The sequence below is a fragment of the Rhea pennata genome, chromosome 4 (assembly GCF_028389875.1).
Source record: "Rhea pennata isolate bPtePen1 chromosome 4, bPtePen1.pri, whole genome shotgun sequence".
In the NCBI taxonomy this organism is placed as follows: Eukaryota; Metazoa; Chordata; class Aves; order Rheiformes; family Rheidae; genus Rhea; species Rhea pennata.
Genome location: NC_084666.1, coordinates 17215640 through 17227966, shown reverse-complemented (window position 1 = coordinate 17227966; position 12327 = coordinate 17215640). Strand labels below are relative to the sequence as shown.

The following is a 12327-nucleotide window of genomic DNA, read 5'->3' as shown; positions in this document are numbered from 1 at the left end:
GGTTTCAAGGAATCACCTCCAAGGCCTCTCCGCAGTAATTAGGTATGTTTCCCATTTGTTCTGATGCTCAAAAATCCACAAATGAATAGTAAGTGTTTCAAAATACACCTCATTGTATTTTGAAGCTGCAGAAATTAAATTGAACAGGTAAAAACCAAGTCCAAAAATGTATTTTGCTGTGGTATCTTGAAACGGTTGCAACTAGCAGCTGTGTTGCGCCGCAGCGTGGCGGTGCTTGTTTCTGAAGGAAGTAATCCTATCTCGAACGCACGACTAACGTTTCATCGGAGGTTTAATGGTCCTGCTCAAATTACATCAACTTCTTTACCATAACCACTTGGAAAGAAAACTAGGCGCAGAATCAAATTTTTGATTATTATTAAAAAGGTGGCTTAACCACTGTGCCTAAGGGACGAGGCATTACAGTATCTACGTAATTTGGCATCAGAGCCGTGCTGGCACCTCAGCTGTACCCGGTTACCCTCCCTCGCTGCTCCCCTCGCCCCGTCTCTAGATACCGCTGCTCGTAAACCCCCCCGTCCCGCGGGGCGCCGTGGCTCCCGCGGCGGCCCCGCGGCTCTGAGCGGCTCCGCGGAGCAGCCCGCGCGGGCGAGGCCGGCGGCAAGGGCGCATCTACAGCTGCCGCCGCCCGAGGCCGGCGGACATCGCTGCAAGCGGCTCGCTCGCTGACGGCGGCGGCAGCTCCGCGAGGCCGGTAGCGCGACGCGCCGAAGCGCCGAAGCGCGAGGGGGCGGCGGGAGGCGCCGCCGTGAGGCGCCGCGAGGCCGGTAGCGCGACGCGCCGAAGCGCGAGGGGGCGGCGGGAGGCGCCGCCGTGAGGCGCCGCGAGGCCGGTAGCGCGACGCGCCGAAGCGCGAGGGGGCGGCGGGAGGCGGCGGCGGGAGGCGCCGCGAGGCCGGTAGCGCGACGCGCCGAAGCGCGAGGGGGCGGCGGGAGGCGGCGGCGGGAGGCGCCGCGAGGCCGGTAGCGCGACGCGCCGAAGCGCGAGGGGGCGGCGGGAGGCGCCGCCGTGTCCGCGCGCGCCCCGCCCCGCCGCGGCGGCCGCGCTGGGGGCGGCCGCGCTGGGGGCATGCGCGGCCGCGGGGCGGGCGGGCGCGGAGCGGAGCGAGCATGGCGGTGGCGGGCAGGGTGCTGGTGTACGGGGGCAGAGGCGCCCTGGGGTCGCAGTGCGTGCAGTACTTCACGTCCCGGAACTGGGTAACGGAGCGGGCCCGGAGCGGTGCGGGCCGCGCGGCGGGGCGCCCTTCGCGGAGCCGCGGCGAGGGCGGGTGGGGAGGGGGCGAGGGCGGCGGCGGAGCGGCCCCCGCGTGCGGGCCGGCTGACGCGCCCTTCTCTCGCCGCCTCAGTGGGTGGCCAGCATCGACCTGGCGGCGAACGAGGAGGCGAGCGCCAGCGTGGTGGTGCGGGTGACGGACTCCTTCCCCGAGCAGGCCGAGCAGGTGGGTGCGGGAGGCGCGGGCTGGCGCGGGGTTCGTCTGCGCGCCTCGGGGGTGCCCGGTGCGCTCCTCCTCGGGTGCGTCTTCAGCTGCGCCTGCAGCCGCTTCTCGAGGCGTAGGTCTGCGGTGTGCGGTGTTCCCCCAGCACTGCAGACCCGCGTCGGTGTCCTAGTCAGTGTTTCCCACGGGGATGAACGTGGCAAAGTCGGGGCTTGGACGTTGTTTTGCTTTATTCTCGGCAGGTCAGCTAATCTTCGACTTCTGCACTTGTTGCTCTTACTGATAAAGGAAGCGTTTCGGCGACTGGCTGAGTTCGTGTCCACACGGCTCTGGTGCCAGATTGATGCCACACACTTCATAGGCTTCTGAAGCGTCATCTAGAATGTTTCTAATGTACTTTACATTGGTGAACCAACCAGTGAAAGCCAGCGGACTTTTTTTTTCCCCTTTAAGAGAGATGGACTGCTTACTTTTTTTTTTTTTTTTTTTTTTTTTTTTTACTGTGACAGAGAAAATTCATTACCAACTGTGAAGTCTCTAATTTAGAATAGGAAAAAGATACTGGCTGGCTGTGTGACTCAGTCACTACTTGCTGCCATTTAGATAGAAGCATCATCGATAAGGAGGCTATTCTTTAGTTGTTCATTTCCTGTACCATCATCAAAAAGGTCATAGAAATAGTTCTGGTCAGACATGAGTTTCATTTCCCATGTTCTTAAATAGCACAGTACCTAGAGAAGAACCTGTCAAAAAGTAAGTCAAAAGTAAATATTTTTTGATGACATAGTAAGGATTAGATCTTTCAGTCCCGTTTAAATCAGTTATTTCCACTGACAGCACACACTGTATGCTCAGACATTCAACTGTAGTTGTTTTTTTAACATTATTATTTTGTTTTGTTTTGGATTGGTAGTTCAAAAATGTTAATTTTCTGCAGCTGTTTAAATTGCATGTGTTGTGTTAGCTACATAAATAGAAAAAAAACCTTTAAAGGCAGCCTTGATATGTAATCCTTTATCAGTCCGGTATTTTCAAAATGTTTTTATTCTCTGTATTGAAGGTGACAGGAGAAGTTGGAAAACTTCTTGGTGAAGAAAAGGTGGACGCAATCTTGTGTGTAGCAGGAGGATGGGCTGGAGGCAGTGCCAAAGCTAAATGTAAGCCTTTGATATATGCATACTAGTGAACATGGGAATGAAATCTGAGAGGAATCCTTAAAAATCATGGCAATAAAGATCTTTTCAGAGCACAGAAGAGGATGTGAGCCTAATAGTACAAAGCAGCTCAGTCACCATGTTTCTTAGTGCTCTGAGAATCATAACAGTTTGTTAAATTTACAGAGCACTTGGCATTGCCAGTTATACTTTTTAATGCCCCATTTTTCATCAGGGGGTCTTGAAGCGTTTTTTAAAGGAGCTTACTATCTATGAACTAACTTCTGCAAAGGTTTTCTATGACAGGCAAGTTAACATAAGACAGTGGCTGAGTAGAACATTGTTTTGTTTCCTAATTCACTGCTTTATCCACGAGGCCTCCTGCAGTTGCATCCTGCAGTTCTGTGAGCTGTTACTGTACAACACAGTGTTACAGGAGCTATGTAATGACCTGAGATTTTGTTAGGAAAAAAAAGTCCTATGTTTAATAAAGCTTTTAAATACATAGCATACAGAATAGAATTTTATACCTTACCATTAATGAAGAGACACAAATACATAGTCTCGCTTTCCATCTGGAATAAATCCAGTAAAATTTATCCTTTTCCTTTCCCAATTCAGACATTCCAGGCAAGGATTTCTTTTTAAAGAGAGACAATGGGAAGACAGACACACAGCAGTGAATATGTTTGTGTAATTGTATTATAGTGGATTGGTATTCATATGCATGTTATTTTGAATAAGGCAATTTATTATAACAGTAATTTATAATAATGGTAGGATAGCAGGATATCTTGGGATCAGGTGGTCAGCTTGTCTGCTTCATGTTATTGAATTAGATACTTGTGCTTACTCCATGTTTGTTAAGAAAATGTTCCTCTTAAGTGCTAAAACCTTTGACATGCCTAAGCATTGCTTTTCCTCTTTCCCTGTGACTACTGATAATAAAAACAATATGACAAAAACAAATTGACACTCAGACAAATGACTGTTCGTATTTTACTTATGTTTGAATTTACTGTGTTGTTATTGTTTTAATTTTTGGTAGTGAGAAGGCAAGTGATTATCAAAAATATATGCTGCAGAGCAAGGACTCAAAGCCTAAATTGGAGGGAGATGTGAGATAAATGAAATTATACTTTACCTGAAGCGGAAGTAGAAAATCGTAGAAAGCATGTTTTAACAGTAGTGTTGAACTCACTGTGATAGGAAATTAAAGTTAGAAAACTTCTATATTGTAGTTACTTTTTGCTACTTCTCTTCTTAATCAGCATTATACAAAAATTGTGATTTGATGTGGAAACAGAGTGTTTGGACATCCACTATTTCCAGTCATCTAGCCACAAAACATTTGAAAGAAGGAGGCCTCTTGACTTTGACGGGAGCACAAGCTGCTTTATCTGGAACCCCAGGTAAAATGCAGTACATCAACTTCTGGGACATCAGCAGTGGTTGCTACATGCTAGTCTATGAGCATTCTTGTTAAACTCTTAAGTACAATTTTACAATGGCAGTATCAAATCTACTGAAACTAGAGTGCAAACCAAAAAAAAAAAAAAAAGAAGATCAGTGTTTGAATTCCAGTTGATATGCATTGGTGAAATGTACTTGGCTACTATATGATACAGTGAAAAATGTTTGAAAAATAAGAAAGAATAAGCACACTGAACACTGCAATTGCAGTGCTTAGATGACGGTAAATCTTGTATTTGCTGTTGTGAAGGGCAGAGTCCTTAATTGCCTAATTTTTCGTAAGTGATGACTCGGCTGATTCTTTTAAGTATATTTGTCCTGTTTAAGTTCTGATTCCAGTCCAACTTTGATTCAGACATAGATAAGCTTGTTGACCTTCAGCTTTGCCCTCTACTAGCTCCAGTACCAAATTCATACAGATTTTTCATCTCACCCCTTTTTTGTGTTGCTCTGAATGGAGGAAGAAATCTGGGAGCAATTAAAAAAAAAAAATTCACAGGCATTAGTAATGAAGGAGAAGGGTTCTAAGATGAACGCTCTTCTTTTTTTCCCAATATTTTACATTAGTGTGACTTTGCCAATTTTTTGATGATAGGAATATTCATAAATTTGTTTATAACAGCTGTGTCTAAAGCCTTTCAGTTCTTGAAGCTTTCTACTATGTTCAGGGAAGTATGCTGTATTTTCTAGTTAATGATTTATCTTCTATACTGACATATTTACAGCTACATCTGACATAGTCCGAAGATAAAAGGCTTGTTTTATGAGAATAAGCAGATGAATAATTTACTGTGTACTACTGACTGACCATACAAAAATGAAAACATGTGAACCTCTAGCAAACTCTCATGATGTTTTTTGGTGTTTTTTGGGGAAGTAGGAACAACAACACAGAAATCAAAATGATTTACTTTCATGTTTTGAACTGGCTGGTTTAAGTAAGTCTGAATTTTCTTTAAAAACACCATAGTGCTTTAGGCAAACACATGGAACTTATTAACATCAAGAAGAATTGGGAAAGATTTGTTACTCAACTTCTGCAAATGAGACTTTTTAGGCTTGTTATTACCAGCCATTATGGAAGCAATCATCTTTTTCTTGTCTTTTGTTACTTGATTTTTCTTTTTCTGTGTAAAAATGTTGACCAAGTAGGATTTGCCTAATGCAAATTGTAGAAAACTGCAGAGGCTATAATATAGATACGGAGGCAGTCTGACAGTGATAGCAAAGAAATGCATGAAAAGGATTAGGAAGACTTAGGCTGAAAAGAGGGGAACATCACAAGATACAAATATTTTATAGTAACAAGAAAATGCGTTAGCCACCTCTGCCTGTGCTTTTGTCTAATAAAAAGCGATGTTATACAGCATGTTTGATTATAATAGAAACAGTTCTACAAAGAAAAATTACCATTTTCCCTTTGCTATAAATAGTTCTTCAGGAGCATTAAAAAGGGCTTGTGTAGTTATATATGAGTAGAAATGCATTCAGTTATAGTAGGAAAAAACACATTTGTCTTTCTTTTGCGGTCGGTCTGTCTCTAGGCTGCTTGGTAGATATATACCGTGAGACAGCCCAGACCTATAGTACCTTGCCCATCTGGATCTTCTGCCTGGCCAGTGGTTCTCTTATGCTCTTATTTCTGTGGCAGTTTTGCTGCTAAACATTGGCTAGCTAGTAAACAGTAGCAGTTAGGAAAAAGTTGGTTTTACGTGAAGATTTTTTAGTAAGTTTCTACAGTGAGCTTTCTTGCACTTTTCTCCAAAGTGCCTGTTAGAATTAGGGCGTTGAGAAGGTGAATTACTGTTCTTGTGAGGTGTTAGATGTATCTGTTTAGGTCCAAACTGGAAAATATCTTTGTCAAATATTCAGAACTAACAAACAGTTGCCTTATTAAAGTTCATGAGCCACTTCACGCTTAAAGTTATGTAAGGTTAGCCCTGTCAGTCCCATCCTTCAGAGTGTATTTGAAGCATAGTTAAGCATTTAACTTGGTAAGCTTCTTATTTCTGTAAGTAAACTGAGTACAGTGGTATCTCCTGGATGTCTAGTAAGTTTTCTTTCTCTTTTCTCTTTTTTCCCCTCCTTTCAATATGTATTTTGCTATGTTTTAAAAGCCTGATTCTGTTATCAGTCTGTGGTGAGTGGTGTTAAACCTACATTTCATCAAATAACATGAGTTTCTATCATGTTACTGACGATATTGAGAGCTGCCTTTTTTGTACTCTAACTTGCCTGTTTTTAATTGTTAGGGATGATTGGCTATGGCATGGCCAAAGGAGCAGTGCACCAACTTTGTCAGAGTTTAGCTGGTGCCAATAGCGGCTTGCCATCTGGTTCTGCTGCTGTTGCTGTTTTACCGTAAGTGGTTGCATGGTTACCTCTGCTGCTGATTTTTTTTCATTTAATTACTGCTGTAACCTAGAGTGGCTTTGGATATGTTTGCCATGTTACATCCACACTGCACAAACAGCTTATTAGACCTACTTATAGTTTGACAGAGAAAAGAACTGTCTTGGGTGTATGAACACAATGATGTGCAAGTTACCCTAAAAATGATAAAAATAGATTTTTTTTCTTTACTTTGCAGAGAAGTATTGCAGAGCAGTAGGATTAAAACTTGGTTCACTTTTAACTAGTTTAACCATAACCATGTATTAACATGCTATTTTCAGTCTAGAGAAAAATTATAAAAGTGAGATGAGCTATTCTGCACATCTCTTATGATTTAGCTGTGTGATAATAGTAAAGCAAAGGATTAGATTATAGTTAGCTAAAGGTGCTTCTGTGCAAAGTGTTGCATATCAATTTCCTTGATCAGTATATTGGGTTACTTTGAGGACCATGAGAAGAAAGTGTAGTTTGTCTTTCCCCATCACAGTTTTTCTTTTGATTTGAGGCAAATCTGGTAGATCTCAGTGTCTAAATCTAGTGATTCTGTTGCTAGAATTTAGGTATTTTTCTTGCCAGGTTCATATCAAGTACAGGAGTCGAAACTTAAGACTGAAGAGTTCTGAAAAGGGATTCAGAACTGCACATTTTCCTGAATTCTGACTGCACATTTTCCTGTTGCATGCGCTCTTACACACACTTTTTTCAGTGAAAGAGCAACAGCATTAAGAGTGTTTGAATAATTAACACCATCTTCTCCAGAGTTTTATTGAACTCTGTGATTTCTTCTGGCCATTCTGGACTTGCACAGAGCTTTTGCAAAACTGTTCTTGACTGGACTTCTGAGAGAATGATTATGCCTTGGATTTTCAACAGCATCTGATTTAACAGATCTGAGGCAGTTCTGAGAAGTTTGCTCTTTATTATCATTGTATATAGTATAAATATGTACTAACAAAGTGAAAGCTTCCTTTACTTGTGCACTTAATCTCTGCCTTTGCAGCTGGTCTGAGGCTACTTTAAAGCCTGTGTATAGTACATATGTGCTGTGAGATACATGTGAACAAACATATTACTGCTGTTTCCTCTCTGCATCTGAGAGGCTGTTAGGAAGAGAGGCTGGAAGGGAGCTGTGGGCTGGCTGATTTGCCCTAAAGAGCTCTGTTGTCAGCAGGTTAGACAACTAGGAGGTATAGGCTGGGAACCTTTGATGCACACTGAAAGTGATGGTTATATACTGTTAAATGTGTAGACGATGCAAGGGAAATCCATGCCCTGTGGTATAAAAGTCAAGCAGGTGTTTCAGCAGTGAGTAGGAGCAGCTGACTTTCATTGGAAACATGATGTATAAATAAAAGGTTTATCTTTCTCAATCACAGAGTTACCTTGGATACGCCAGCGAACAGGAAATCGATGCCTGATGCAGATTTCAGCTCCTGGACATCCTTAGAATTCATTGCTGAGTATGTGTGTGATGACTAAGCAGTAACTCAACTGTCCCTTTTGCTGCTACATCTTTTTTCCTGTCCTTTCTTAACGTCTATGTTGAATTTGGGTATTTTCTCATCATCCCCTTATTCTGTTTGCCTATAAATTGGGTTAAACTTATTGCACAAGCTCGTTAACTGGCGTATATTGGAACAACTCCATCAATTTTAGTATCTCTACACCAGTTACTCTTGTCTAAAGGAGATAATCTCATAAAGCCTATAGACAAATGAAAATGCAGACAGCAGATGTAGGCATCAGCAGTCTGGTTTAAAGGTAAACTGCAGAGAGGCGTGTGTGATTTTTTTTTTCTTTTTTCCCCCACCTTTCTTGCTTTCTTTACCTCCTTTGCTGCTCAGTTTATGTTGTGTTAATTCACTTCTTTCACATGGCTAAATTTCTGCTCTATCTTCTCTAGAAAAATTTAGTCCATTTTTTTTCCCATATTCAGAAAAGTTTGTCCTGAATGTTGTTGTAAAATGCTGAAACTTGAGCTGCAGCTTATTTAACAGCAGGCTTGGATTTAAAGGCTTATTATTTCTAATTCCTCTCAGTTAAAGGTAGTGAAGGTGAAGCATAACACTGCCTTCTGTGATGTGGGGGAGAGCAGATCTTTGAACAGTCCTGCTGAGGGCGATCTGTCTAAAAGAGAAAAACATGGACACAATGTTTTTGCTCCTTTTAGGAGAAAGGCAAAAAAGGATCTACCCTGAGACACTGTAAAGGACATAAGATTTTTCTGTATCTTTGCAAATTTAATTGGCTTTAGAACTGATGCTGAAACTGCATTTATCAATTGCTATTGTTATGAGAGTAGTTTAGTTTTGACATCTGATTTTCCTTGCCTTGTTGGATTTTCTTAAGTTGAATGTCAGATTGAGAAATGTTTTTTGCTGTGAGAAGCCTATGCAACTGCTTGATGTGGCTTTTTAAAAGGGCTCCATCAATTTAATTTAGTTGACCTAAAAAAGGTCAAAAAATGTTTTTATTGTGCTCCAGAGACTGCTCAGCCAGATGTTGTGGTTTTACAAATTTATTTGTAACTTTAAATTTTAAAATATCTTTTCTTTATAGGCGAGTTAGGTTCATTCTTTTGTGTCTTAGTTTCTAACTCCCTGAACTTAAAATCCATCTTTGAAAAATGAAATTCTCACTAATGCTGGAAGAAACCAATATTGTTAAAGTTGGTAACATAATTTTCTTTCTCTTCAGAAGGATGCAGGAACTTTCTTCTAATATGACACTTGCATTCTGAAGTCTGTTGTGCCCCAGAAACCATTATATCAGATTGCATGACCTTTTAAAATGGCAGCTGTAAAATATGCAATATTGGAAGGGTTGATGGACTCCAAAAATATTCTGCACTTTGGTCCCCTGTTACAGGACAAGAGGCAATGGGCACAAACTGAAACACAGGAAACTCCACTTGAATACAAAAAAACACCTTTTCACTGTGAGGGTGGTTAAACACTGGAAGAGGTTGTGGAGTCTCCGTCCTCAGAGATATTTGAAACCCAACTGGATGTGGTCATGGGCAACCTGCTACCACTGACTCTGCTGAAGCAGGGGGATTGGACCAGATCTCCAGAGGTCCCTTCCCATTTCAAATATTCTGTGATTTCTGGATTATACTGTTATACATAATGCATGAGTTAGGCATAGGGAATGTGGCCTGCTGCATAGGATGACATAGCGTCTTCTGTGCTTCTATCAAGACCACATTCACAGTTAAATATTTAATATCTGTTGGCAGAGCACAGATGGAAGAATGAGGAAGAAATAAGAATGAATAGGTTTAGAAGGAATGACATGGAAGAAAGGTGAGAACTTGGTTAGGCTCTAAGGCAACAGTAGGGGAGAAAGAGAATGGGAATAGAGAACAAAAGTATGGGAAAAAGAGTAATTATTCAACTTATGTTTTAAAAACTCGATTGTAGCGATACATTTGCATTTCTGATTTATTTGATAAAGATTTCTTAAATACTTACCACTTAGACATTTTAAGTTCTTGGTATTTTCCTTTGAGATGTTCTGAAAATGCTACCTGTGTGCTGTAAAGCCCTTCTGATTTGTTTAAGCCTCCACCTAGCAATAAAGGTCTGAATCCAGTTATCACATTGCAAGTTTAGGACATGGATGAAATCTCCGAAGGATAAGCAGGAAAAGCAATAGGCTTTCGTTTTACACCTCCTGTTAATATACGTAATACTTCTTTTTTTTTTTTCTCCTTCTCATTTCTCTTTTTATTTTGAAACAGAACTTTTCATGACTGGATAACAGGAAAGAACCGACCAAACTCAGGGAGTCTAATCCAAGTGATAACTACAGGAGGGAAGACTGAACTAGTTGCAGCACATCTTTGATGTCAGTCACTTACGAGACTGAGCTTCAGCAAAGGAGACTCTGAGATTGGGATTCTTCACCTATGGAAGATGTCTGCTAGTATTATTTTGGATGATTTTCTGTATCCAGTGATTGTTAATTATGTCACTTGTGGAACCAGACTCCAAATACTATTTCTGTGCTGTCAGTTGCTAGCTATCAGCATTTATTTACTAAATATTTATCTCTAAATGAAAGTTGCAGGTTTTAAAGTTCTAATCCTGAGCATTATATAACAACTTACCTCTTTTCTCTGAAATGGGAATTGCGCTTTAGTATGTCATGTAATCCCGTATATAATGGTCAGATTCTTTTCTCTGTTAGTAAGTCTTTTGGCAACTTTTTGTAAATGTCTCAACAGTCTTTATGTGGGAATGTAACCACACCATTCTGTATTGTGTTGGCAGTAACTATAGGAATCATTGGAGTCATATAATGTCCTAGTTGTGTAAACTTTTTCATGTGAACATTCTACTGGAGTTGGTGGAACTGTATAGGGATTAATCCTTTGAGAAGGAGTTCCAAATTTGCCTTACAGTTTATAAACTGCTATCAGGTCTACAGTTGTAGGATAACACACTCGTTTTGCCAGAGGGTTAGGTATGTCTTTGTATTACTCATGATGGTTCTTTACTTTTTGAAAAAGCAAAGTGCCCTAAAGAACTACAACAAAAAACATACATGTTTCAACGTGGAGTATTTCTGTGCTAAATAAATATATATGGTTTTATGTGTTGGACTAGCAGCTTCATTGTAATCCAAACATATGTGGAGAATCCAAACATATCAGATTTGTTTAGTACTGTCAAAATAACAATCAGTTCTGTGGCTTACACTTAATGGAGACAAAGGACTTCTCACAATCTTGTATTAATTTCCTTGTGATGGTGTTGTGGAAAATACTATACGTTTCTGCGGTAGAGATGTGGAAGGCGAGCCTTTGGCTGGAGTAAATGTTTCCTTTGGTCGTGCTGTCATGTGGAACTATGGCCTGGTTGAAGAATCAAAGTTTTGCTGTTTCTTAGCATAGGCACACATTGAGACCAATGATGTCAGTTTTTTGGAAGGTCTTGAATACACAAAGTATTCAGTTCTTAAATTCTCGATAGTCACCTTTTTTTTTTTTTTTTCTTTCTTAAATACCAGGGTAGTGTGGGGTGTGAATTTACTGCTATGGGTCACGAGACCTTTCCCCTCTTCCCACTAGCAGAAGCTATGGGTATGTCTGCCCATGTCAATTTAACATGGTAATACTGCTGTATAATTGCCTTCTTTGTATGACCATTCTTCCACTTTATATTGTCTTGAGGGATGCAAAGGTGTAGAAGAAAAACTTTTATGTCCTGTCAGTGAGCAGTCAAGAACTGTCAATGTGTGGCAAGCAGCTTTTAAATGGAAGACTAGCAACTATACTGTTAGCCTGGAGCAATTGCTCCTACAGTACAGACAAAAACTGTGAGGCACTACTAAGGACTAAAACTGTAAGGTCTTACCCAATTGCACTGGGAAAGGGAAGAGGCATCACATTACAAGCTTACATTGATTTGAAGTCTTCCCTTTGCCAAGCTAGCCAAATTTCCCAAAGTTGCACTCAAAGTGGTTGTGTTGTGTCTTCTTGCAAATATCTATTGAATCAGTTCTCAGAAGCTCTCTGAAGAACAGATCAAGCTTTTATAGTGGGCAGAGAGGACAGATGAGATTTCAGATGTGCAATTATACAGCTGTGTAAAAAGCCACAGGGCCAAGGGCTCGCAGGCTCTATGGCTCACATGGGATATTTTGGTAGAAAAAAATGTGGCAGAGGAAGATGGCACGATAAAAAACAGTAGGATATGGCAAGAGAATCTTATTTGCTAAGGGCTACAGGGCTCTTTGAAGTATTTTTGTAAAGCAGGTACATGTACTTTTTTAGTAATAACTTGTGAAAGAAGGGCAATGGCTGTGGTCACATAGAATTTAGTTGAAGGTTGTAACTAACCATGA

General features: G+C 41.2%; 1 protein-coding gene across 2 annotated transcripts; it reads left to right on the top strand.

Annotated features, from left to right (window-relative positions):
* Window positions 1-1107: 1107 nt before the first annotated feature.
* Window positions 1108-11074, top strand: QDPR (quinoid dihydropteridine reductase). 2 transcript variants are annotated; one of them, XM_062574578.1, is made up of 7 exons: window positions 1108-1217; window positions 1367-1459; window positions 2517-2613; window positions 3882-4022; window positions 6336-6444; window positions 7854-7937; window positions 10220-11074. In XM_062574578.1, exons 1-7 carry the CDS (start codon window positions 1131-1133, stop codon window positions 10323-10325), a joined length of 717 nt encoding a protein of 238 aa, XP_062430562.1. In that variant the 5' UTR covers window positions 1108-1130; the 3' UTR covers window positions 10326-11074. The 2 variants fall into 2 exon arrangements, with proteins under 2 accessions (XP_062430562.1, XP_062430563.1); XM_062574579.1 differs by lacking the exon at window positions 1367-1459.
* Window positions 11075-12327: the final 1253 nt, after the last annotated feature.

Bases quoted from the DNA above. Each gene is read 5' to 3' on its own strand.
- QDPR (XM_062574578.1), top strand. From the start codon at position 1,131: ATGGCGGTGGCGGGCAGGGTGCTGGTGTACGGGGGCAGAGGCGCCCTG. The intron at 1,218-1,366 runs GTAACGGAGCGG...TCGCCGCCTCAG, and splicing joins ACTTCACGTCCCGGAACTGG to TGGGTGGCCAGCATCGACCT. The intron at 6,445-7,853 runs GTAAGTGGTTGC...TCTCAATCACAG, and splicing joins GCTGCTGTTGCTGTTTTACC to AGTTACCTTGGATACGCCAG.